General features: G+C 39.9%; 4 protein-coding genes across 7 annotated transcripts in view; 3 read left to right on the forward strand and 1 right to left on the reverse strand.

Annotated features, from left to right (window-relative positions):
* kat6a (K(lysine) acetyltransferase 6A) overlaps positions 1 to 6,753 on the forward strand; it is a 42,495-nt gene extending 35,742 nt beyond the window's left edge. For all 3 annotated transcript variants that reach the window (XM_051894121.1, XM_051894124.1, XM_051894122.1), the window contains exons 15-17: positions 3 to 701; positions 872 to 1,130; positions 1,267 to 6,753. In XM_051894121.1, coding sequence (XP_051750081.1) covers positions 3 to 701; positions 872 to 1,130; positions 1,267 to 4,523 — 4,215 coding nt within the window. In that variant the 3' untranslated portion in view covers positions 4,524 to 6,753. The remainder of the gene's footprint in view (positions 1 to 2; positions 702 to 871; positions 1,131 to 1,266) is intronic.
* Positions 1 to 26,106, reverse strand: part of hk2 (hexokinase 2) — a 229,748-nt gene that overhangs the window by 11,916 nt on the left and 191,726 nt on the right. The window lies entirely within an intron of this gene.
* Positions 8,372 to 17,828, forward strand: ap3m2 (adaptor related protein complex 3 subunit mu 2). Of its 2 annotated transcripts, none has more exons than XM_051894186.1 (9): positions 8,372 to 8,506; positions 8,984 to 9,264; positions 11,547 to 11,718; positions 11,807 to 11,944; positions 12,076 to 12,161; positions 13,583 to 13,716; positions 14,865 to 15,072; positions 15,861 to 16,005; positions 16,692 to 17,828. In XM_051894186.1, the coding sequence occupies exons 2-9, from the start codon at positions 8,992 to 8,994 to the stop codon at positions 16,790 to 16,792; spliced, it is 1,257 nt and encodes a 418-aa protein (XP_051750146.1). In that variant the 5' UTR covers positions 8,372 to 8,506; positions 8,984 to 8,991; the 3' UTR covers positions 16,793 to 17,828. The 2 variants fall into 2 exon arrangements, with proteins under 2 accessions (XP_051750146.1, XP_051750147.1); XM_051894187.1 differs by lacking the exon at positions 8,372 to 8,506 and adding an exon at positions 8,655 to 8,889.
* The window catches only part of tet3 (tet methylcytosine dioxygenase 3), a 43,743-nt gene continuing 38,476 nt past the window's right edge, over positions 20,840 to 26,106 (forward strand). The window contains exon 1 of the mRNA XM_051894125.1: positions 20,840 to 21,671. Within this exon, the coding sequence (XP_051750085.1) occupies positions 21,306 to 21,671 (366 nt within the window). The 5' untranslated portion in view covers positions 20,840 to 21,305. The remainder of the gene's footprint in view (positions 21,672 to 26,106) is intronic.

Consider the following 26,106-nt stretch of genomic DNA (forward strand, 5'->3'; position numbering starts at 1 on the left):
AGATCAAACCCAGCCATAAGAGTTCCCCGCTCTCCTGGCATATGAAAGGAGAACAGGAAAAGGAGGATGAGAAAAAGAGCTTCCCAGCATTCCCTAAAAACCAAAGCCCTCCACAGTCCTCTTCTGTTTGCAACAGTGTTCTTGGTCCTGAACGTCCTTCCCTTTTTCTTACGGCTAATGGGGAGCGCAGGGGACCTGGTCGCCCTCCCAAAAACTGGTTATGGGGCAAGGTGAAGGATGTACCACGTCCAGGGCCAGGTCGACCCCGTAAACTTAGGCCCCCAGAGGATGATGATGATGAGGAGGAGGATGAGGAGGATGATGATGATGATGAGGAGGAGGAGGATGAAAGAACTGGCATTAATAAAGTGACTACAACATCAATGCTCCTGGCCTTAGAAAATGAGCCTGACTCTACATCAGCCTGTCCCTTGGAGGCTTCCAGGCACCCTGCAGTTCCACCCCCACGCAGCAGAGGGCGGCCACCACGGAAAAAGCGTGGCCCAAAACGCAGGCTCAGTGAGGGGCCTGAAGATGACCTGCCATCGTTGTCGCATACCTCAAGGCTGAGTGAACCCACGCCAGCCTGTCCGGCCTTTAACAGTGAGAGCAGTGAAGATGAGGATGAAGATGATGAGGAGGGGTTAAGGGCTCGTTCACCACCTCTCCTCACGAAGCCCACATTAGGGCTTAAATGCAAGGTATGTGCAATATAGTTCCATGTAGGTTTTCTTTTGTGTGTCATGTTTTTTAATATAGACCTTAAAAATATGTATGTCAGTCTATGAAACCTTTTTATTATTTTGAACATAACATGAGATGCTGTGGATAAAGAATTTTCTTTTTTGTTTTTTCTTTCCTTCTCCTGTAGTCTCAGAAGTCCTTGCGAAAGCGACGTGTACGTCAGCGCAGCCATCCCCACAGCAGTGTAGTTACAGAAACCATCTCAGAGACCACTGAAGTTCTGGATGAGCCATTTGTGGATTCAGATTCTGAAAGGCCCATGCCCAGACTAGAAGAGGAAACTCCATTTGGCAACCCTCTCCGACGCTACACAGCAGCCCGCAAACACATGGGACCAGCCCTTAAAAGCATCAACAGAGGCAATCTGTCTGAATCAGAGGAAGACGGTTAGTATACCTGAGAACTCCTGCTGGGGTTATTATATGTCCATTCTTGAAAGTTTTGTGTGATGTTAGTGTTTGCCACAGTGTGATTTTGATGGTTACCTTTTTTTTTTTTTTTTTTTTTTTTTTTTTTGTTCAGATCCCACTCCTGTGCTGAAGCCAGTTGCTGTCCTGAGAAGACCTGACCTTTCAGAGGCAACACAGAGAACAGGGGCAACAACTGAGATGCCTGAGGTCCCAGTAAAAAAGAAGAAAGGCTGGCCTAAGGGCAAGAGTCGCAAGCCACTCCACTGGAAGAAGCGTCCAGGCAGGAAGCCTGGTAGTGGAGCCGGTCAAACAGCTGACACTAGTCTGGCAGTTCCATCCTCAGAGGACCCACCACCCCCAAAGATCAAAATGAAGCCTGGCAGGAAACCTCGCAGCTATTACCTTCAGCGGGCCCAAGAGGAAGCAACAAGACAGGAATATGAGCAAAGCAGATTAGCTCAGCAGCAGCAGCAGCTAGATAATTCAACATTGGATGACAAGACCTGTAAGAGGACAGCCAGAGCCATAACATCTGACCTCAACCCTGAGAAGCGGAAAGACTCTGAAGAGGAGGAGGATTTTCTTCAGAGCTTTAGAGAGCCATCTAAACCCAAAAGACGAGGTCGGCCACCAAAAAATTCCAACCTCCCCCCCTCTGTACCTAAACCACCACCTCTGTCTGAACCAGAAGAAGATGATGAAGAGGATGACAGACCATGGGCAGTGGAGAAGATCAGCTGTCCGCCGTCTCGTACCATGTCACAGTCTTCCAGCACCAGAGTCCCTCAGCCAAGAGCTAATGCAGACGTGGCAGATGCAGAGGAGGATGAAGAGCGGGATGATGAAGATTGTGATAATGGGGTTAGTCGGAGAACAGCAACTACACCAGGTTCAGGAAGCCGGCGTAGTGATGATCATGATGCTGACGACGAAGGGGATGGACGTCTTGAAGAGAAAAGTGACTGCAGCAGTAGCAGTAAAAGGAGGAAGGGCCAAGACTCTGAGGATGATGTGGAGGAGCAAGAGGATGAGGAAGAGGAGGAACCATCGTCACCTCCTCGCTCTCCCCCTGTGAAAGAAGAACCCCAGAGTAGTGAGGGTTTTTTAGACATACAGGTCAACGTGGCACGGGATTATGTCAGCAAACAGGAGGAGGGCGAAGACGAGGAGGAGGATGCAGAGGAGGTGCAGGAGGTGAAGACTAGCTCTGCTGATACAGATGAACGCCGACGACGAGAGCAGGAGGAATCTGCAGCGGCTGCGGCAGCTGTAGAGACAGTAACCGCCATTGCAGACCCCTCTGAACCACTGGACATGCAGCCTTTACATGTCGAGGATAAGTCCGTGCTCATGATGGGAGCTGAGCATTCACACCAGCATCCTGACTTCAAAGATGACCTGAGCCACCAGCAACACACGCATCACCACAGCAGTGAGCTGGATCTGGAAACGGTGCAAGCGGTCCAGTCACTTACGCAAGGTGAGGCTCAGGAGGAGGATGCAGAGTCCCACGGAGCCTACCAGGACTGTGAGGAGACGCTAGCTGCCTGTCGAACCCTCCAGAGCTATAGTCACGGTGAGGGAGAGGAGGAAACATTAGCCCTGGTGGAAGAGTGTGGAGCCTCCCAGCACAGTCCCATGCCCAACCCACCAATGCCCACATTACCGAACCAGTCTGTCCGTTCAGTCAACAGCCCTGGAATGACTCCTGGTCCTATGGACCCTGGACCTGGGGTGCCTGGTCCCACAGGAACTGGAGGGGGAACAGGCGGAGGGTATACCCAAATAACTCCAGAACATCCCAGCTCTCTATCAGCTCCCTCACTGCAAAACATGGAGACCTCCCCCATGATGGATGTGCCGTCAGTTTCTGATCATTCACAGCAAGTGGTGGACAGTGGCTTTAGTGACCTTGGCAGCATTGAAAGCACCACCGAAAACTATGACAATCCAAGCAGCTATGACTCAACCATGGGTGGTGGAGGTAACGGGGGAGGGAATGGAAGTAATGGAGGTGGAATGTCTGCAGCTGCTGCAGCAGCGGTGGCTGCTTCCTCTTCTTCGTCGTCTTCATCCTCTAGTTCAACCACACCATCGTCATCATCTTCGCAAGGCAACAGCTGCTCCTTCGTTTCAACTCCTGGGCTGACATCCTCTAGCACAGGCGTTGGCTCTCAGATCGCCATGGGGAGCTGTAGCCTTATCCAGCAAGCAGGTCCTGGACCAACCAATGGACCTGGTGCTAACAGTGGTAGTGGCGTCCCACAACCTCCACCCCCACCTCCTCCCCCTTCTGCCAGCACTCCAAGTTGCGGTATAAAGTCTCCACAAGGATGCGTCATCGAAAGGCCTCCAAGTGCCAGCCAGCAACAACAGAAGAAAGTCTCGCAACCACCTCAACAACAGCAAAACCCTCAGCCACCACCCTCTGCTCCACCACCCCCTCCACCTCAACAGCAAGCACTCTCGCAGTGCAGCATGGGAAATGGGTTCGCTTCCACACCCATGATCATGGAGATTCCTGAAAGTGCAGGCAGCGGTGGAGGCGGCAGGAGTTTGTATGACCGCATGGGCCAGGACTTTGGCGCTGGTGGCTACGGTCAACCCTCAGCTACTTTCAGTTTAGCCAAACTCCAGCAGCTAACCAATACTATCATGGACCCCCATGCCATGTCTTATTCACATTCAGCTGCGGTCACCTCATACGCCACAAGCGTTTCGCTATCCAACCCAGGCTTAGCACAGCTTGCTTCTTCCCCTCACCCACCCTTGCCCCAGGCTCAGCCCACTATGACCCCACCTCCCAATTTGAGTTCTGGCTCCATGAACCTTGGCTCTCCCTTGATTCAGTGCAACATGACAGGCGCTAACATTGGACTACCTCCCCCTCCCCATACGCAGCGGTTGCAAGGCCAAATGACTACTGTCAAAGGCCACATTTCAATTCGGTCCAAAGCCTCTCAAATTCCTGCGGGCTCCCCTCACCAGCAGCAATTGTACAGTCGCAGCTCTGGCACTGTGACCATGCAAGGCTCCCCACGCACTCTAGCGGTGCAGCGTGGCATGATGACCAACCTTATGCCCACACCTGCCGCCTACAACTCTATGAACATGAATCCACTAAATGCTGCCATGTCAGCTGGCTACCGCATGCCGCAGCCCATGATGAACAGCGGGTACCACAGTAACCCGCCCTATATGAACCAGCCGGCCCAGTACCCCATGCAGATGCAAATGGGCATGATGGGAGGGCAGGCTTACCCACAGCAGCCTATGCAGCCCAATCACCATGGAAACATGATGTACACGGGCCCCTCGCACCACAGCTACGCTGGCGTCCCCAAACAGTCGCCTTACATGAGCAGATGAGCACCAGAGAACGAGCAGAGACGTTCCCCACAGGACTCTGCATCTCTGTACTTTATCCATTTGTATCCACCCTCCAAAGTCTGGGCGAAAAGGCAACAAGATAAGTGAGCTTGGTGGAGGAAGAGGACATAGAGACTGCGACGATTTCTTTTCCTTTATAAATATGTTGTCGTCAAGCTCTGTTCCTTTTAGGTTCATTTCCCAATTGCCTGAGCTGACGGAGCTGGGGAGATGATAATGGGCTGATCACGGGAGATGATCTAATGGACCTAAATTGTGGCAAGTGTCATGCTCCTACAGACCGTGTCTGCCATGGTTGTACCAACAGGGGTTGGTCCGCCAAAGTGTCCGCCTCTCTATCCGTGAGACAGAAGGGGCAAAGCAGCTACAGGGGAAGTGGACCTAACTTTTCAAACTGAGAAACGAATACATTTACGTTGCTAATGAACATACATTGAATCATGCACACAATCGTTCAATTGACATAGGAAGCCTTACCTTAAAAGAGACAAAATAATTGTAGATGGACTTTTTTTTTCTTTTTTTATTATATTATTATTATTTACTTTATTTTTTAATATGTTCTGTTTTTTTTCCAATGACTGTTGAAATGCTTGTGTTTCAGTCTGACCTTCTCATGCTTTATGTGTGTGGCTGTTCTGGACAAAGTGATTCATGCTCGCTCACTCATACACTCACTCATGAATACATTCACTCACACACAGAGCTCTATAGCCACTTGAAAGCTTACGTGGAGGCACTTCTAGTCGGGACACACAAGGTGTCCCGAGTTGTCTGTAAATCTGTCTTCCCAGTATGGAACCGTGTATATCCCAACTTAATAGTGGTAAGAGCCCTAATGGACATCTGATAGTAATGACCATGAATCCATAGACTGGACTGAACAGAAGTCCATGGAAACTAAATAATGTAAATATTCTGGTACTACCTGGTTCACAGCACATACTCGTGAAATCTTTTACACACACTTTTTTCACGAACACTCCACAGATGTCACTAGAGGGCGCAGCAGTCAATAGTGGGAAGGTCTTTAATTTCATACTACACACACAGTGCAGCGTCCACGTAATGTGGTGGGTAAAAAGGGTTTAACCACATCTGCGGAGCAGTTAGCTCTGCAACTGTGCTCATCCAATGATGTTAACGATGCCTCCTAAAGTAGGCCTTACTGTGGCACCAGTAAGTAGCGCTCCTCGTACTCCAGCTGATCATGCGGAAGTGATGTTAGCTGTTAGCCACGAGAGGGAGTTGTACAAATAATTAGATCCGTGTCTGCAATGCACACATGGACAAGCGAACACTCATACCCGGGATAAAGGTTAAAGTGCATGATGTCCTGAGATGGTTACTGTTTTAGGACAACGGGCAGAGAATTTCTTAATGTTCCAGTATTCATTGTCAATATGAGGAATCTTTCTCAAAGACCTGACGTTTCATATATTATTTGTGCGCTTTTGTTTTTCTGAATTTTATCAGACTGGGCAGCTTTCTTTTATGACACAAGCTGACTCTTTTTGACTTTAGAAGACTTATTGTAGAGAAAATGTTTTTTCTAAAATATAAAAAAAGAAATTCTGACATGGATATTGGTACTGTCATTTTTTTCACTTCTGTTTCAGGAAAAAACAATGCATATTTTTTAGCTCAACTCTTGGGGTAATATTATTAAGAAATTCAAAACTAAAAAAAATTACAACTCACTTTTAGTGAATTTAAGATGCCTTTAACCTTTCCATTCCATCTCATCTCTAGAGTTTTCTATCTTTGTGTAGTATATTAATGCTATTTTAAAACAAAAGGAAAAAACAGATATCTAAAGGTCACTTAGCGTTATTTTCTTTTTTTTTTTTTTTTTTTTTTTTTCTTGGTTATTGTGTGTGTATAGGACAACTTCCTTACATCTATGAGGCATGTAAAAATGAGCTCAGTATATTTCTGTCTGTTTATATTGCTTACCTTTTCGTATACTTTGTAATTGTACATGGTGAGTTGTAAGCTAAGAGAGAGCCTGGTAGCCGGAGAAAGAGAGAGAGCCAAGCTGGGGCGCTCTGTGATGGTGGGAAGCGTCCACCTTCCACTCCTCTCTGTTTTGTCCTTGTATGTATTTCCATTTATTTGTTTCTTTCTTTTCTTTTTTCTTAGCAAGTACTTTCAAAGAACTCTGTACATTTTAACATGAAACAAAAATAAATTATGTTGAGCCATTTCACTTGTTATTGTATTACTTGAAACATCTCAGAAGCAAATTATTAATTTCTTTTAATGAATGCTCTTACAAAAGTCATGCTACTTGTGTCATTTCAAAGCCAGTGTATGGCCCTATGAGCTTCAGTCAGATGGAATTTGTTCAGGTTTTGAAAACTGGCTAATCTTTACAGTGTTCCTAATGTAGTTAGTCAGTGGAGTCTTGTAAATGAGTAAAAACTGATCTCTTATTTGGAAACTAGTGTAATAGCTGAAAAGGGTTTCTGAACTATTTGGGTTGTTCTACAAAACAGGTGCTTTCCCATTTTATTCTTTTAAAACCAAACTTAAGATCTGTCAGACAAGTCTTTTTGTTAAATTGCATTGTGCCATCTGCAGCTAAATAAAAATGACTGTTGGGAATTTCTTTGCATTTTAAAACAGGGTTGTCTGTTTTATAGTTTATTCTTGTGCTCACGCTCGGGATACTATGATGTATTATAAGTATTTTGCCGAGTTTTCTATGGATATGCAGTTCTTCTTCTTCTTCTTCTTCTTATTTATTATTATTTGATAAATTTGTTGTAAAAGTATTGACTGTTTAAGAATTTCATCTAATTTTACAATTAGATTACCTTTGTCATCATGTACCACACACTTAAAGTCTTTTTAATATTTTTTTTTTTTTTTTTTTTTTAAGTTAATCTTTAGCAGATCTCAAAATGTATATCCATCTTCTATAAGAATTCACTTGTAGCTTTTAAACACCATTTTATGTCTAGTGTATGTTTGTTTTTGGATGGTGTAGTTTAGAATTTTCTTTATCTGTCATTTATTGGCTGTCTGCCGTAACATGGAAACACTGATTTGTATCAAACACATTTTTAATATTAGAGTCCCTAAAATGTTCCTTTGTTTTAACAAGTGGGAGGTATCGTAGTAAGAGTTTACCCAAAAAATGGGCTTGAATAGAACTTTTAAGGCCTGGTTTTACAGACAGGTCTTAGAATAAGCCAGGATTAGGCCTTAGTTTAATTAGGACATTTAAGTAGCTTTTATAAACATGCTTTAGAAAAACAACAACAAAACATTACTGGTGTGCATCCTGAGATAAAACAATGGCACAGACTAATTTAAGATATGTCAGTGCAAGTTGCTTTCAGTTAAACAGCTCAAACATGCATTTTAGTCTGGGACTTAAGCCTGGTCTGTGAAACCGGGGGTATATCTATTAATACTAAAATTTGTTTTATTTTAGTATGTGAAAATCATCTGTCTATATCGGCAGAAATCAAATACAAAATGCTATCCTTTGTTTCCAAATAATAAGGAAATAACTTTTTTTTAAAGTGCATATTTGCTAATATAGAAGTTAGAAACGCATGGATGGTGACAGGATTAACAGGCATCCATATGGAGACAAAACCATTTTTGAATGATTTTTGTGTATGTGCAAAGAAAGCAAAATATCTTATAAAATGATGTCTTAAAATATTACAGGGCGCGCGATACATTGAGCCAATAAAACAACGCTGTGCGGTGACGTTTATTGGCCATTGTCCAATGAACTTTTGTCCACTAGCTTCCGCAATACGAGAGATGGCTCTGACCAATTGTAACTAGAGTGGGCGGGCACACGTGCTATACGTAGCACACCATTGGTCAGAGCAAATGACAATCATGTTTTCTTGTCTCAAAATAACGGAGAAGGAAGCGACATTTCTGGTTGTGCTTTATTAAAAAATCCTGGGAAGTGGCAGAAATAAAATCTAGAAATCGTGAGTATTATTTCATATGTACAATTTGAGCATCTACACCCAAAGAAAAAGAAACGGCTGGTGAAAATGTGGAATGAATGAGCCTTTTTTAATCCGCAGCTTGTCACAAGACAGTCCTGTGATGCGAGAGAGGGGAGGAGAATATAGAAAATATCAACGCATAGATAGGGGGGTGATGATGTGATCCTGTTAACAACCAAACCAACTCGTTCCTGTCTCTTCATCCGAGCTGGCTGCTTTTTTTTAAGAAAAAAAAAATCTATTCTTCTATTCGGTAACCAGATAGGGATGTAGAATAACAAATGAGCTCAGAGGCCTATCAGTTACCCATGAAGATGCTGGCAGGTTACAGTTCTGTTATTGCCTGAACGACTCAAGACCATGTAGGCTTCAGATCTGCATTAATCATCATGCTTGTCATAGAAATATTTTGCAATTTTGCGTTTAACATTTGTACCCCTTGTTTTGTCTTTCCAGCTGTCACGATGATCCACAGTCTTTTCCTGGTTAACGCATCGGGGGACATCTTTCTGGAGAAGCACTGGAAGAGTGTGGTCAGCCGATCCGTTTGCGATTACTTTTTCGAGGCCCTGGAACGAGCCACGGAACCGGAGAACGTGCCTCCGGTGATCCCGACCCCGCATCACTACCTCATTAACGTGCTCCGTCATCGTATCTACTTCGTGGCGGTTATACAGAGCGAGGTGCCGCCTCTGTTTGTCATCGAGTTCCTCCATCGTGTGGTGGACACATTTCAGGTTTGTATTCTTTTGATAAATTATTCTTAATGATAGTATCAGATTGTAATATCATTGTGCTTTGATATATATACCATAGTACACAAAAGGTAAGTACTTTTCAGCTCTTTTTCTGAGTGTACTCCAAGGTAATTGAATATTAAATGTCTAAAATATAATGTTATTGCCATAGTACCATGTTCAAAACGTAAACATGGTACAAGCTTCTCAAAAAATACCGTGGTGCTACCATAGGACAGTTATTAGGTCAGTATCACATGCCAGTACAGTACCACAGTACTTTGATATACAGTACTGTGCATAAGTCTTAGGCACGTCAGTATTTTCACCCCACAAAAAAGGTTTTATGCCAGTTGTTTATATCTTTTGTTGTAGTGTGTCAGTAGGAAATATCAGTTCACATTTCCAAACATTCATTTTGCCATTAATTGTAATAATCCAGTGAGATTTTTGAATACACGAGGAGTCTGACAACAGCTGGTGCTCCACACGGAGATCTGATCTCACCATGATCGAATCCATCTGTGATTACATGAAGAAACAGATAAAACTGAGACAAACTAAATCCAGAAGAACTGTGGCCTTGTCTCCAAGATGCTTGAAGAAACCTTCCTGCAAATCTACCTGAAAAATGATGCGCAAGAATACCTGGACATAAGATGTTTTAAACGCAAAGGGTGGTCACACCAAATATTGATTTGATTTAGTTAATAGAAGTTATTTGATAATTAAAATCCATTTATGACAGTATTTTTGAGAGCATCCTCACTTTACAGCATTTTTACACGAGTGCCTAAAACTTCTCACAGTACTGTAGCTTTGCAAGTCGGTTTCTTCAAACGTCTTGGAGACGTTGCCACAGTTCTTCTGGATTTAGTCTCAGTTTCTTCATGTAATCACAGACAAATTCAATGATGGTGAGATCAGATCTCCGTGTGGAGCACCGGCTGTTGTCAGACTGCTGCTTGTGCATTCAAAAATCTCACTGGATTGTCACAATTAATGACAAAATGAATGTTTGGAAATGTAAACTGATATTTCCTACTGACACACTACAGCAAAAGACATAAATAACTGACTTAAAACCATTTTTGGGGGGTGAAAATACTGACGTGCCAAAGACTTTTGCACAGTAGTGTATATCATGGCACTTGTTCATACCAAAGTATTAGCAGCTGCTGTTGTTAAAAATAATTCAAATAAAAATGTAAACAGGAATGTTCTTAAAGCTTCATAGACAAAACAAAGCAGTGCTGTGGCAGAACCATGGTACGGAACTTGTATACCATAGTACTTTGATCATTGTACTGAATGACTACCATATTTGTGTGCTATGGTATTTATAATATGCTCCAAGTTACTTTAAAGAATACCATGTAACACTTGTTCAAAAGTTTGGGGTTGGTAAGTTCATATTAATGTTATGCTGTTATACTCACCAAGGCTGCATTTATTTGATCAAAAATAGAGTAAAAACAGTACTGTTGTGAAATATTATTATAATTTAAATATTCTATTTGAATATGTTTTAAAATGTAATTTATTCCTGTGATCAAAGCTGCATTTTCAGCATCATTACTCCAGTCTTCAGTGTCACATGATCCTTCGAAAATCATTCTAATATGCTGATTTGCTGCTCAAGAAACTATTATTATTATTATCAATGTTAAAAACAGTTGCTGCTTTTTTGTGGGAACCCTGATACTTTTTTCAGGATTCTTTGATGAATAGAAAGTTCTGAATAACAGCGTTTATTTGAAACAGTTTTTTTTTATCAATATAAATGTCTTTTAAGGCATCTTTGCTGAATAAAACTATAATAAATATATATATATATATATATATATATATATATATATATATATATATATATATATAAATAATAATAATAAAGAATAAAATCGTACTTTGATAACATGATATTAGCCACATAATGTGAATTAGTAAAAAAAAAAAAAAAAAATACTGTGGTGCTCCCATGGTACAGTGATGGTATCATCAGATGGTGATAACATGTTACATTAGTATATAAAATATACTGAATGACTACTATATTCATAGACCTTGGTATTTACACAGTACATTTTGTAAAACCATAGTATGTGCATGGTAGTCAAACAGTACTTCAAAGAATATAAATGGATTACATGGACTACTGATCTGTTTTATAAAATACATTAACATAGTACTGAGTTTAAAATAAAGCATTACTTTAAAGTGCTACCATTTCAAACCATTACTTCTGAGAGCATTCAATTAACGTGTTATATTTTTCCCTTTAGGACTATTTTGGGGTGTGTACAGAGGCAGCTATTAAAGACAATGTTGTTGTGGTGTATGAACTGCTGGAGGAGATGTTGGATAATGGCTTCCCTCTGGCCACCGAATCAAACATCCTAAAAGAGCTCATTAAACCTCCAACCATCCTGCGCACAGTGGTGAACACCATCACAGGTATTCTGTTTTATTTTGTGGTGTGTTAAATGTCTCTCAGCTTGTGAATCCATACAAATACATTTTTCTGTTTGTTATCTGTGCATAGGAAGTACTAATGTTGGCGAGCAGCTTCCTACAGGTCAGCTGTCAGTGGTACCATGGCGGCGCACAGGTGTCAAATATACCAACAACGAAGCTTATTTTGACGTGGTGGAAGAAATCGATGCTATCATTGACAAATCAGGTAGATCTTCTTATTTGGCAGAATCTGATAACTTACAGAAGATACAACCATAAAATGGAGATGACATTGCTGTCTGATCACTAACCTATGAATTCATAAATCATTTATGAATAAATACATTTTCCCCAAAGGTTCCACTATCACAGCAGAGATCCAGGGGGTGATAGACGCCTGTGTGAAACTTACAGGAATGCCTGATCTCACCTTGTCATTTATGGTAAATCTAGACATCTTTTCAAAATAAGTTTGCTGAAGTCCTGAACAACCCCAGTGTCTTGGAGTTTTTTTAAAGGAATAGTTCACCCAAAAATGAAAATTATCCCATAATTTACTTTTTGGAGTTTTTGAAGCTCCAAAAAGTGCATCCATCCATCATAAAAGTAATCCATATGACTCCAGTTGGTTAATAAATGACTTCTGAAGTGAAGCAATAGGTTTTCGTGAGAAAAATATCCATATTTTAAACTATAAACTATAATCACAGGCATATGCGTGTTCATGAGAAAGTCGAGTTTCGGTGGAAGGGTGGGTCGGGACATAGCTCCTCTTCTCTTATATCGAAATCCTCCAACATTTTTCTTTAAAAGTTCTCTTTTTACACTTCTAATTCGTGACCGGCGTTTGGTTCGGTACGTACCTCGGTTTTGAAGTCACGGTTCTTCGGTACGGGTTCGGTACAGCAGGGTGAGAAAAAAAAACCTTTTTTAATTTTTTTTTATTAAACAATGTTTTACTGAACCAACTGTGTCTTTGTCTTTAAATTTATTCAATTATAATTCAAATTTATGGATGTGCTTTTTGGAGCTTCAAAAGCTCAGGCACTATTCAGTGCCATTACAAAGCTGGGAAGATCCAGGATATTATTTAATATAACTCCGATTGTGTTCGGCTGAAAGAAGAAAGTCATATACACCTAGGATGGACCTAGGACTTAATTTGACTTGACTTTAACTGACACTTATCAGCCTGGATGCATCACAAGCATTAAAACTATAAAAAATTGTTTTTATTAATTGAAATAATGCTGGAATAAAATAAAATATTAATATGAGACGGGGGGGAAAAATAATCTTTAATAAAAACTTAAATGAAAATTAGAAATGTTGTCCTGGCAACTAACTGAAATAAAGTAAGTTTCAGTTTGAAGTACTAAAATTACTAAAACTAAACTGAAATAAAAATAGATTAAAGCCAAACAGAAATATTTACAAAAGCAAAACAAAACTAAAAAAAATGAGAAAAGCACATAATGAAATTAAAATGAAAAGTGAAAATATATGAAAGCTAATTAGCTAAAATGGTGGCTACCATAAGATACTTCAATACTTCGATATCTTTAAAGGTGCACTCCATAATGCTTTGCTTGTGTTGCACTGGCCAATAAGTCATCTTGGGCTGACATCTTCAACTTTCCAAATTGCGTTTCAATTCTAGAACATTTTTAATTTTACATTTTTACATGTATTCATTTAACAGAATTTGCATTTATTTTATTTAATGAGGGACAAATTACCAAATGTACTTTGAAGTTCAAATCTGCAATATATTTTATAATACTATATACTAACTCTAACCCATATACCTCATTCCTTTTCTTTCCATTTCATTCTTTTGCACTTGGCATCTTTCATTCTGTAGAACCCTCGACTCCTGGATGATGTCAGCTTCCACCCCTGTGTGCGGTTCAAGCGTTGGGAAGCCGAGCGAATTCTTTCCTTCATCCCACCAGATGGCAACTTCCGCCTCCTGTCCTACCACGTCAGCTCTCAGAAGTGAGAACATCCCAACATATTATTAGCTTATTTTTATTAATGCATTATTATTAACCCATTATTAACTCATAGTGGGGAAATTACAAATATAGTCCCTTTTAGATATTCACTTTAGGGGCTTTTGCACCAGAGGAACGTTTTCATAGTTCCTATAACTATTGACGGAAGTACCCACTTTTTGAGGTGTTCGCACCTCAGGAACTGGGAATGATTTTAGTTATAGGAACGCTTTGGGGGGACTCCTACTTAGCTCCTACTTCAGAGTAAGGTCTAACCAAGCTAGTTCCTATTAAGTGTACATTGATTGGCCAAACACATGCTATACGAAACACCGGCACCTGCCATGTTTAAAAAGCTGTCGAAACACACAGTTTACATATACTTATTCCACATACTAACTGTATAGATATGGAAAACAGTGAGATATAGCATTTACCTGTCACCTTTGTCTGCGGCGTCCTGTTCTTTTCTCAGCCTCGATGAAATATGGCACAGCAAGTTGTAGGAGATTTCATCTCTTAGCCCTCCTTTTTGCTCTTTCAGTTGCATAACTTATCTATAAAGTCTACATTCCATCTCTGATATCACAAAACCCACGACACAACAAAAACACAGCTCTGATATTGGCGCCCTCCATCCTCCAGTTGTTGACGTTGTTGAATGCCACTCTTAAATGTCACTGTCGGTTGGCTTGTCACTTCAGAGTTAATACTGGCGGTGCAAATGCAACAAGGAAAATGGCACTAGGGGAACATTTAGTTCTCGGGGGACTGCCCTTGTGGCTAGTTCCTTAAAACTAAGTTTTTATGACCATCCTTTGCGAAAGCCCCTTTTGTGCAGAGCAGTGGGAAAATCTCATTAGTACATTAGTCACTTTATTCTGTTGTTGGTAGCTTTCCAATTATAGGTTTGTAGTACATTATATACACTACTGTTCCATAAGTTTGTGGTCAGTAAGATTTTTTTGTTTTATGTTTTTGAAAATGCTGCATTTATTTGATCAAAAATATTGTGAAATATTATTACAGCTTAAAATAACGGATGTCAATTATACTATATTTTAAAATGTAACTTTTTTTCTGTGATGACAAAGCTATAAGCTGTTATTTTGCAGTTTAATTTGAATACTTCATTGCTATATTCTTCAGCCTGGTGGCCATCCCAGTGTACGTAAAGCATAACATCAGCTTCAGAGAGGGCAGTTCTCAAGGTCGTTTTGAGCTCACCCTCGGCCCAAAGCAGACTATGGGTAAGGTGGTGGAATCAGTGCTGGTGAGCAGTCAGCTGCCCCGTGGTGTCCTCAACGCCAACCTCAACCCCTCACAGGGAACTTACACTTTTGACCCTGTCACCAAGGTAAACGAGCATTTATTGTTTTCTGTGTTCATTGCTCTTTAGGTTCTGATTTTCATTTTGAGTTAACTGAGAACAAACCTGAGTCAGTGTTGTCAAGTGTGCAGTTTAATTTTCATGTGCAAAGGCTGATCAACTGATGGTGACAACAATTAAAGGATTAGTTCACTTTAAAATGAAAATTACCCCATGATTTACTCACATTCAAGCCATCCTAGGTGTATATGACTTTCTTCTTTCAGGCGTTTATAATCAGAGTTATATTAATAAACACGCTGATGCTATCAAGCTTTATAATGGCAGTGAACAGGGGTCACGAGTTTGACACTCTCAAATAAGTGCATTCATCCGTCATAAACATACTCCACACGGCTCCGGGGGGGGTAATAAAGGTCGTCTGAAGTGAAGCAGTGCGTTTTGTGTAAGAAAAATATCTATATTTAACATGTTATAAAGTAAAATAACTAGCTTCTGGCCAAACTGCCATACAGATTCTACTTACATCTAAAGCGTAACTTGCGCTACGCCATGACGTACTGCCATATACATCGTGTAAATCATGGGGTAATTTTCATTTTAAAGTGAACTTATCCTTTAAATGCATACATTTTAATAGCAAGTTGTAATAATTTACCAGGTATGGGCTCATCTTTTCTACTTTCTAGTTGCACCACATATAATGTAATGTAATGTAATGTCAGTATGTGCATTATACGAGTCTTTTTATTTAGTTTAATGTGAATTTTAACTGGCAGAAGCTGCATATTAATGTTAATTGTTGTTATTTGAAGCTTTTGTCATGGGATGTGGGTAAGATAAACCCCCAGAAACTGCCCAGTTTAAAAGGATCTGTGAGTCTCCAGGCTGGAGCCTCCAAACCTGATGAAAACCCAACAATCAACATCCAGTTCAAGATTCAGCAGCTGGCCATTTCAGGTACTGTAGATCAGTGGTTTCTTAACTGATTTAGCTTCAGATTTTACATAGCACATCAAGTGTTGACCCAACACAACAGCAAGATTCTTCATAGAAAAGTAACAAATTATATTTGTTATATATACACATTTCAGCCCTACTAATTGTATTCAAACAGTATGTATATAAAAAATATGGTAAGGCTTTTAGTTCAAATTTAATTGTGGATCTTTATTGTATTACTTTATTATGCACAGTAAAATTTGCCTCCTGGGATATAAAATGTATTGTATTGAAAAATATATAATTAGTCCATTTAAAATATCAAATTTGTTTCAAGTACCTTGGAGATTTTGTTCTGTACAATAAATGTGCACAGAGAAATTTTCAAGGTCAGAAAATTGTTTCTTTAATCTCCCACAGGGGATGTAATAAAGACCAATTCTGCATATGAATGAGTAATTGAGAACATTTATGACAGTTGCATTATCTGGCCAGAAGGTGGAGCTGTTTTGATTCTGAAACAGATGGTTCGAACAGCTGCCCCTGTAACATGGCACTGTAAGACGGAGCTTTTCAAGCGCATCTTGACTGATCATTGATTCAGTTCTTTTAGCAGTCCCAGCCTTTCCCCAAAGACTCTAACATGCCATATACATACATTCTTCGCAACTGACATGTTTGCTTTCTGCTTTCTCACCCAACAGGTCTGAAGGTAAATAGGTTGGACATGTACGGTGAGAAGTACAAACCTTTCAAAGGCATCAAATACATGACCAAGGCTGGCAAATTCCAAGTCCGAACCTAGGCGACCTCTTTCTGCTTCCATTCCGTAATTAATACAATGGGTTTATGGCAAAATGGAGACAAAGAAAAGAGAACAGTTTTGAGTAGATACATGTCCTTTGGAATGCATTTCAGGATTTTTTCAGGAAAATGTATGATAAGACTGTCAGCCATTAATGGGAGCATGTGACTCCCAAAGAGGCAATGTTGTTATTAACACTATCAAATGTGCTATTACAGGTCCACCCAGGTTAAAGGGACAGTAACTACATTTCTGAGCCTCATTTTCTTATTTAATTTTTTTTTTGTCTATTTTATTTGCAGCTTCTTCTGGTTACATTTGCTCTCAAACCTCAATCTATCTCCTGTGTTCATACCCTTTCTTGGTTTATTTCTTATTGTCGTTTTTTAAAACTCTTTCCTTTGTACTGTATTTCCATCCTGAGTCTCATTTCTTCATGAGATTGAACTGCACGGTCATGTATTGATCTGTGCCTCTTGAGAAGCGAGGCAATAGGTGACTCATTTCTGCATTGCAGAACAATGATCTTATATTACCGTTACAGACTGATTTTGGCTTCCGTCCCCAATGATTGTGTCCAAAGTAAACCATATTTCAGATGGTTTAACACTGGAGCTTTTCTTTATTTGTTTACTGTAGTAGTAAATCTCTATTGTTTGAATGTTTTTGAAAACTGTTTCTTAAACTATTTATTGAATATCTGACAATAACCAACCTATTTAAAGCATAACTGACCATAATAATGCTATATGTGATGCTTGATTGTGTCATTTGTCTTACCCAGAATGCGACATGCATTAAAAAATGGACTCAAAGCATAGTACTTGCATCCGTCCAGTCAATTAAAGTGCAGTTCTAGAGATTTTATGATGATGATTTATGGTTGGTTTGCTTATGAATACTGAATGAAATATACAGAGTAGGACAGATGTGAATTTTGTTTTTAGCTACTATTGATGTTTTCTTTCCTCCTTACTGTTTTTCAGATAAATACAACTGTTTACAGTGCTATGTAATAAAAAAAAATACAAATACAGTGTGTTTGGCAGCGTGCATCTCTTAAACCATGTAAATTGTATAAATATTGTGATTAAAATGTGTATTATGTTAAAATGGAGAGATTAACGTCACCATGTGGTAAGGATGGTTTGGCATCGTGATACACCATTGAGTCTTGAAGAGAACCTTTAACATTTTTCTTCCCTTAAAGTTCTGTTTAAATCTAGACATGTAGTCACCGTGATGACGTAATTTTAACCCCATCGGTCCACGGCACTCTCTGAACTCCATTCCACAACTTACTTCAGTCTCTCGCCGCCTCTCCTTCCTCCTCCTCATCGTCTTTTAACTCTAAAACTTCCCTAGAGTACATAAACGAGACTTAGAGGAAAGTTAAAGGGTCTGTCCCATAATGAAATAGAAACTTTTTTCTTATCGTGAAATTCGCCATGTCATGTCCTGACTGTTTAGTATTTTTTTTAACCCGTGCAGCAAATGAACTCTTCCTTTTCCCCCTCATTTGCACTGCATTTTAAGATAAAAACTAACTGCGTTTTAATGATTTTAGTCATGTGGGATTTTATATGCATGTAATGTTTTTAAGTAAATCATCATTTTAATCTAAATGGGATTTGACGAGACGCACGAGAACGTGGTAAGTTCTTCCTGAATATTATTTCTTTATATTCGGAAACTTTCTTTTTTGGTGAAAAACTTAGAAAACGTAAATTTTACACAAATGAAAGATGTGTATTCCTCTGTAAGTTTTTGAATCACTAATGAGGTGATTAGCGCAATACACATCGATTACTGATAACTTTTTCGGTTGTATTAGGCGGTGATAATGAGAGCTATCAATGTAACAACAACAACAACACCAGAAAACTTTGGAACTACCTTTGTTACAGTGTATTGAATGCGTTATAAATGTAACATTCTGTTCACTCAGAAATGTTATATTTTGTTTCTTTGTAACAATTCGCGCCCGGCAAAGCTACAACACGCACCCCGGGGTGTTGTTTTCTTTATGCAGAGGGGGGGCCTTGCTGATGTGTCGTTTCTCTCACTCTTCCAGGGAAAACTGTCACTTGTTTGTCAACATAAATCGGAAAAGCTAATACAGGCGTGTATGTGTCGCAGTTTAAGCGATCATCGCCGGTCTTTACACCTTTCCTGAACTCTTCATTTTTGCCGCCAGTTAAAGCGCCCGGCTGAGTGAGGAGCCACGTGCTCAAGTCTCAGAGAGCGCGTGCGACAAGCTTGACTGGCTGGTTTTTATATTTGGGCCATTTAACGATAAGGCCGGGGTCCTTAGTGGTCGATGGCATGATATACTTTTCATTTCGCCATTCTAATAGTGTTCATAACGGGTTTTTCGTTCTTGCTCTGTGCTTATGTGCTAATATGACTGTCATTTGTTTAGTTTCATTCAAAAGATCGGTCACTACTAGCTAGCAGATTAACCCTTGAATATTTTGTAACGTGTTGAGTTGTAATACCGTTAGTTAGCCATTTATAAACTACCTACAGGGGTGAAATTACTAGCCTATGTTACCACCATCCTCCTGAGGTGACTGTATAAGTTGTAAGTGTAAAAAAAACATGAAGGATTTGCAAGACAAAAACCGTTTTCGCATGTAAGTATAATTTCAAGTCTAAAGTGTAATTAAGTTATGGACGTTAAAAGACAGAACTGGTTTCACCTGAATCAGCAGGTTCTCTTCTTTAATTGGGTGGATAACATCTCCAATGAAGTTTTTCTACAAGTTAAAATACCTGACTATCCAGACAGGGAAGATTGTAACGCTTTTCAGTACTTTTGCTGGATTCACAAAAAGATTGCACAAGATATAATATAGTAGTCACGAATATTGGCGCACATATTTTCTGTTATGTTTTTAGGATGGTCGTGTGTGTGTGTGTTTGTCTCTGTTTTCAGTATGTTTATGGATGCGTTATAGGCTATATATCTAAATTAGCTATTTTAATTTGTATCAGATAAAAATAAGAATGTTGTGTCAAAGTTTAAGAAAGCGCGAAAAATTCTGCTGACTTGAGCATTTACATTCTACTTACTCAGGCATTGCCTATTTTGTGCCGTAATATATTGTATTAAATAAAACAGTCTAATCTTTATATACTACATCGAATACAACGTGGGAAAAAAACAATAAATTGCTTATATACTGCAAATAATGTCTATGTAGACTATAGACTATATCTTAGTAGCCTAGGCTATTTAAAAAAAAAAAAAAAAAAAAGTCATACTCGCCTTAGTGGAAGAAGATTGGATGACTTGCAGTTTTTTATATAGCTATAGCGTATTAATTACTCTGCAGCAGCATTAAGCCAGGCACAGAGGGAATTCTTCATTAAAACCCTGTTATCTTCCACACATACTTTACCAAATAAATAACGCGTCATTACGAGTCATAACGTTCCGTTAACGAGTCCTCACTGACGTGTATCTTAACTATACAATACCTTAACAACAATGCACAGTACGTGCGCTGCGTGACCCGGAGTTACCGTTAAAATATTTGAGTTTATTGACGGTCCCCAAGCGCTGAACAAAGAGCGTCGAGCGAAAGTCCAGTGTTGAGACTCATAGAGGACAAACAAAGAGCTGTGGAGAGCAATGGAGAGCTGTCTCAGGGATTCGCCATTCTAACCGAGCATTTTCTCACATTTCACACGTAGTACCTATCGTCATTCAGTATCTTTGTCTTGTCGGGTTTTTACCTTTGCAGATCATTGAACAAGACAGAACAATGATCATGAGATTTCAGGCTGATACTGTCAATGTCTTTTGACCTATATTATGAAGCTTGTTAAAAACTTTATATTACATCAACATAGATATATACATATCCATACCCATATCCATTTATCTTAATTCACAGATAGATAGATAGATTTAAGTTTAAGTTATGTTATAATATTTTCTATTATTTTGATCTTTATTTTTATTTTTTGTATATATTCCAAGCTTTGGCAATATTGTATTATTTACAGTCATGCCAATAAAGCAATATTTTTTAAATCTGAATTTTAGATGAAAAATGTGCTTTATTGACTATAGTTTGTTTAACCAAAACTGAAATATATCCTTATCCAGACTTTTCTCTCTCTCTCTCTCTCCATACAGTCCCCAGGGTGCTTTAAGTGGCAATGAGCTGAACTGCTTTCTGTCTACATCCAAATGACATCAAGTTTGTGTAAAAGAGAGATGCTCCCCATCACCTGCGGCCATATTCCTAATATTTCTGCACCTGCAGGTGAATGACGTCATGCCCAGAACTATCTCCTCAAAGTAAGGAGTCCCTCTTGTGCCCATCACCACCCTTTAAACCCCTTTGCAAACGTTCCTTCTTGTGGTCCTAACACAGCACACACACTTTATGGACTGGTCTGTGCTGTGTTGTAAAGAACCTTATATTTTACCTTATATTTTGAAACCGTTAGCGGCCACTTGTACCACTCTCTTGTCCTTAAGGAGAGTGGGACCGTCAGTATGCACAAGCTGAAGGGTGGCTCTGGCCCTCCCGTCCAGGACATATATGAATTCTCTGTAGACGAGGAGGACCCTAACGTTTTCCTTGGGACCAGGAGCGCAAGGGTGGTTTCTCCTGCAGCTGACTACATCAGGTCCGAGCATGAGCAAGCAGGCATGTTCTCCTTGCCGCAGATGGAGGGCCAGGAACTGATGGAGTCTGTGGTACCCCAGAAAAAGAAAAGGAAAAGATGTGGTGTATGTGGGCCTTGTATGCAGAAGGAGAACTGTGGTACCTGCAGCAACTGCCTGAACAGAAAGATCGGACACCAGATCTGCAAACTGAGAAAGTGTGATGAGCTGAAGAGGAGGAAGAGCCCATGGGAGGTAAAAGATCTGATCATATTGCACTTCTGTTTTTGTGACTTAGCCAATAAGGCCCCGTTTATCACTGGTATTAAGATGCGTTTTAGTCGATCGGTTCACAAGTGGATGACACTAAATACAGGTGTAAAAACAGGGTCTAAAACGTTTTGAGCTTGTCCACTTTCGACCACTTCCAGAGGTAGTTGAAAACGCATTCGACCGGATTGCTTTCATACCGTAGATATTCATGTAGTCGAATGCGTTCAAACAGCCACAAAAGACCACCTGCTGTCTGCCTACTGACCTAATGCGTAAACATTTAAACTTTGTCGGCTGAAGACACAATTTTGGTTTGAAAAACACACCAAGCACAATGTTCTCTCATCATTCCTGATTTCTAACACACATTTACTGCGTTCGGCATGGTCATGTGGCTATCAGTGCAGAAACGAAAGCTGCTGATCTCCGCATGTTTTTCCGTCTTCTTCAGTTACGTTCATTTGTAAATTACGGTGGCTTATTTTGTCCATTAGACCAAAAGATCTGAAAAAGCCCCCACATTTACTCACCCATAGACCCTCCCCTCGAAGAAATCAGGACAGAAGTGGTTGAAAGTGGACAAAAGAGACAGATTAAAACACCAGGTGTAAAGGGTGTATGTGTCTGCCTCGTCTACTTGTGAGCCGATCGACCAAAACACATCTTAATACCAGGTGTAAACACAGCCCAAGTAAGGTAAGCAGCCACTTAGGGGCCCAGGGAATCAGGGGGCCCCAACAATTACCCAGAAGCATATAGAAATAATACTGAATGTATTCATTTTCTTAATCATTAATAATTTTTTGTATATTCAAGATATCACGATTAAAGTATTAACGTTATTATTGCATCTTGCGAATGCGGGGCCCCCATCATGGATTACTAGTGGACCATTCCTTTATTACTGCACATGAGCAAGCAGTTCGACACTGTTAGAGAAAGTTAAAGCAGAGTGAGTAGAGCTAGAGCGAGCGTGAGTAAAACATTAGCAGCAGAGTGAAGTCAATGGTAGAGTTGTAGGTAATGTGGGTAATGTGCTGGTGGTTGTAGCCCATGAACAACAGACGTATTGCAGCAAACAGGCAGTGTTTATGAATGACGAACCATACTTTCTGGCCAAAACACCTGTCAGAAAAAAAGCACCGTGAGCTTGTTAGGAGAGGGCCAGTTCAAATCACAGATAATTTCACAGTTAACCGCGCTGGTCATCGATTCACACCCCTTCATTAATATGAAAAAAAGTGAAAAGGTCAGACCTGGTTCTACGGGCTGCTTGAGAAACTGTAATAGCCAGTGCTGGGTAGTAACTGATTACATGTAATCTGGATTACGTAATCAGGTTCAAAAAATTAAGTACTTGTAATTAGATTATATTGCGTTTCAAAATACTCATAATCAGACTACAGGTACATTTTTATTGATTATCACTCACTCAGTGAGTCATTTATCCATGTATTACTGTCTTTGGAAGGCTTTTGTCTTTCAAACACAATAAAATGTATTGACATGAAATGCAGGGATTATATTACCTTAAATGTGTAATGTAATGGATTACGTTACTAACTACAGTTTTTGTCATGTAATTTTTGGAATCAGTAACCAACTACAATTTGTAAGTAATCTACCCAGCACTGATAATAGCATATGCCTGAAACACATCTGGCAAACACTCCAGGGAGTATTTGTGTTTGCGTTTTGGAGAACGTCAAAGGTTTCTTTTTACAATGTGTTTTTGAACAGTGTTGCCAATCACAGACATATGTGTTGATCTCTTGAACGCAATGGCCATTCAGAGGTGTTTAAGTTAGTCCACTCGCAGCTCTGCACGTTCGAGAATCCTCTCATAAAAAGAAATTGTGGACCTGGTGTAAAAGAGATTCATTGTGCAGTGTAGGCATTGTGGAAGCGGCACTGGAAAAGATTAGCAGATCGTGGCTAGTGTACTGTCAAAAATAATAGCAAAGTGTGCTTTTGTTGCCTTATCTTTGGTAACTGGTCAGATGTTCAGTGGAGTGGAGGTGCTATAATAATTGGAGGAATTTGTCTTCTCAGTTCATTTTTTTTTTTAAATTTGTGAATTCATTATTAATTGTTTTATTTCACAATGAGAAAATACAACATTCACTGATTACATTACTTTAAGATTTGACATAGTTTACAAATGTAAAAAAAAAAAAAAAAAAGTATTTTGAGAAAAAGACAGCAAAATAAGTGTTACAAAGGTTACAGGGGTATAGATGGTGTGTTGGGGCCCCATACCTGGAATTGCTTACTGCCCCCAAATCACTAAGTCCACCCTTGTACATACAAACATTTTACATATCTATCCATGTAATCTGCGAATGTTGTTTGGAGAAGTTAACACTCAAAGGCAGGGCTACAGTCATTACTTCCTGTTTATTACCCGTTATTGGTCCACCTAGACTCATTCCTTTCCTGTCCTGTCTTGACACGTCTCCTCATCCCTCCATTCTTGCCTAGATTGTAATGGCCTGGCAGTATGGCAAGTTTCTTAGAGTCTCAAATGAGAATCATCTTTTTCTTTTTCTTTTTTTTTTTTTTTATATAAAACTCTAATTATATAAATAATATTTATGTAGATTTCAAACATTAATGTAGTCCTTTCAGTACAATACACACAGTGCTGTAATTTCCACTTGATATGATATTTGATATTTTAATTGATATTTATTATATTTCAATGTATTACTTTACTTGTATAACCATAATCATATAATCATATAATATGTGTTTAATGGGAGCTAATACTTTGTTACACTGTGCATCAGTGACATTGAGATATTTGACTCCAGTATGGTAACTGCTGGCTGTTTGTGTGTTAAGGAGCATGTTTGTGTTTGCACATAGCTTTGGGAGGTTAGCTAAGGTATGGAAATCAGCCCACGAAGACTGAAAAGCATTGAAGAATTGCTCAGCTGCTCACAGCAAAGCTCCCTCTCAACAGCTTAACAAAATGAGCCTCTCTTTGTTTTTGTTTTTTTGTTTGCTTTTTAAAAGAGGCAGCTGCTGTAGTGTGTCCTTTCGATAAAGTCTCTAGCATATCCCAGAACATGTCCCTGCTTGAAGTTAATGCCATATACGTATAAGTACATAAGTATATGGCCTAAGTACAAGGGTTGGACAATTAAACTGAAACACCTGATTTTAGACCACAGTAACTTATTAGGATGGTGTACGGCCTCCTTTTGAGGCCAATACAGCATCAGTATGTCCTGGGAATGACAGATACAAGTCCTTCAAAGTGGCCAGAGGCATTTTGAGCCATTCCTCTTCCAGAACAGTGGGCCGGTCTCTATCTGAAGCTGGCGGAGGAAAACATTTTCTGACTTGCTCCTCCAAAATACCCCAAAGTGGGTCAAAAATATTTAGATCTGATGACTGTGCAGGCCATGGGAGATGTTCAACTTCACTTTCATGTTCATCAAACTATTCTGTCACCGCACTCCCTTCAGGGTACAATGTTTGAACCACATGGTCCTCCAGAATGGTTCGGTAGTCCTCTGCAGTGATGCGCCTATCAAGCATGATATTGCAGCCCAAACCATCACTGATCCACCTCCCTGCTTCACTCTGGGCAGCAACAGTCTGAGTGTTAAGGCTCCAATATATTTAGGCAAAGTTCTTTTTCGTAATTTGTTTAGGGGTAAAGCATCTGATCAAAGCAACATGGATATGTTTGCACAAGCTCTGCAATTCGGCACTCCAGTAAAGTCACGTCACGTTTATTTATATAGCACTTACTTATAGCACTTATACAATAGATTGCTTAAAAGCACGCAGCTTTACAGTATTTAACATGAAAAACAGTGTCAGTGTCTTGTTTCACCAGAAGTACAACATTTTGTACTATAAAGCGACTTTTCCAGTGTGTTCGTGTTTTTACTTGCGGATATCTGACCTCGACGGACTGAAGCAGCGAAGAGTTGTGAAAGAAGGCGGAGCCTCAGCACGCACCTACCTATTACGTAATCGCAATGGACCAATGGGAGTTCAAAGGTGTTTACCAGCTGGAGTGAACTTTTCCTGGAAAATTTGCTTTGGTAAGCCATTTCGAATACAAAACGAACTTTGTTTTGGCCTGATTTTGTTTGAAATGACATATAAGTTCGCTCTTCGATTCCGCTTGAAGTATATTGGGGCCTTTAAGCCTCTTTGAGGCTTCTCCACATGGTAACGCCCACGGATGTGGGAATGACAGTGAAGGTGGACTCATCAGAGAACAATACATGTTTCACATTGTCCACAGCCCAAGATTTGCACTGTTGGCACCAATGAAACCAACATTTGGTACTGGCATGAATGACCGAAGGTTTGGCTATAGCAGCCTGGCCATGAATATTGACTCTGTGGACGAACAGTTTTGTTGGAGAGTCAAGGTGCGCAAGGTGCGCATTTA

This window comes from Ctenopharyngodon idella, chromosome 5, assembly GCF_019924925.1.
Source record: "Ctenopharyngodon idella isolate HZGC_01 chromosome 5, HZGC01, whole genome shotgun sequence".
Taxonomy (NCBI): Eukaryota; Metazoa; Chordata; class Actinopteri; order Cypriniformes; family Xenocyprididae; genus Ctenopharyngodon; species Ctenopharyngodon idella.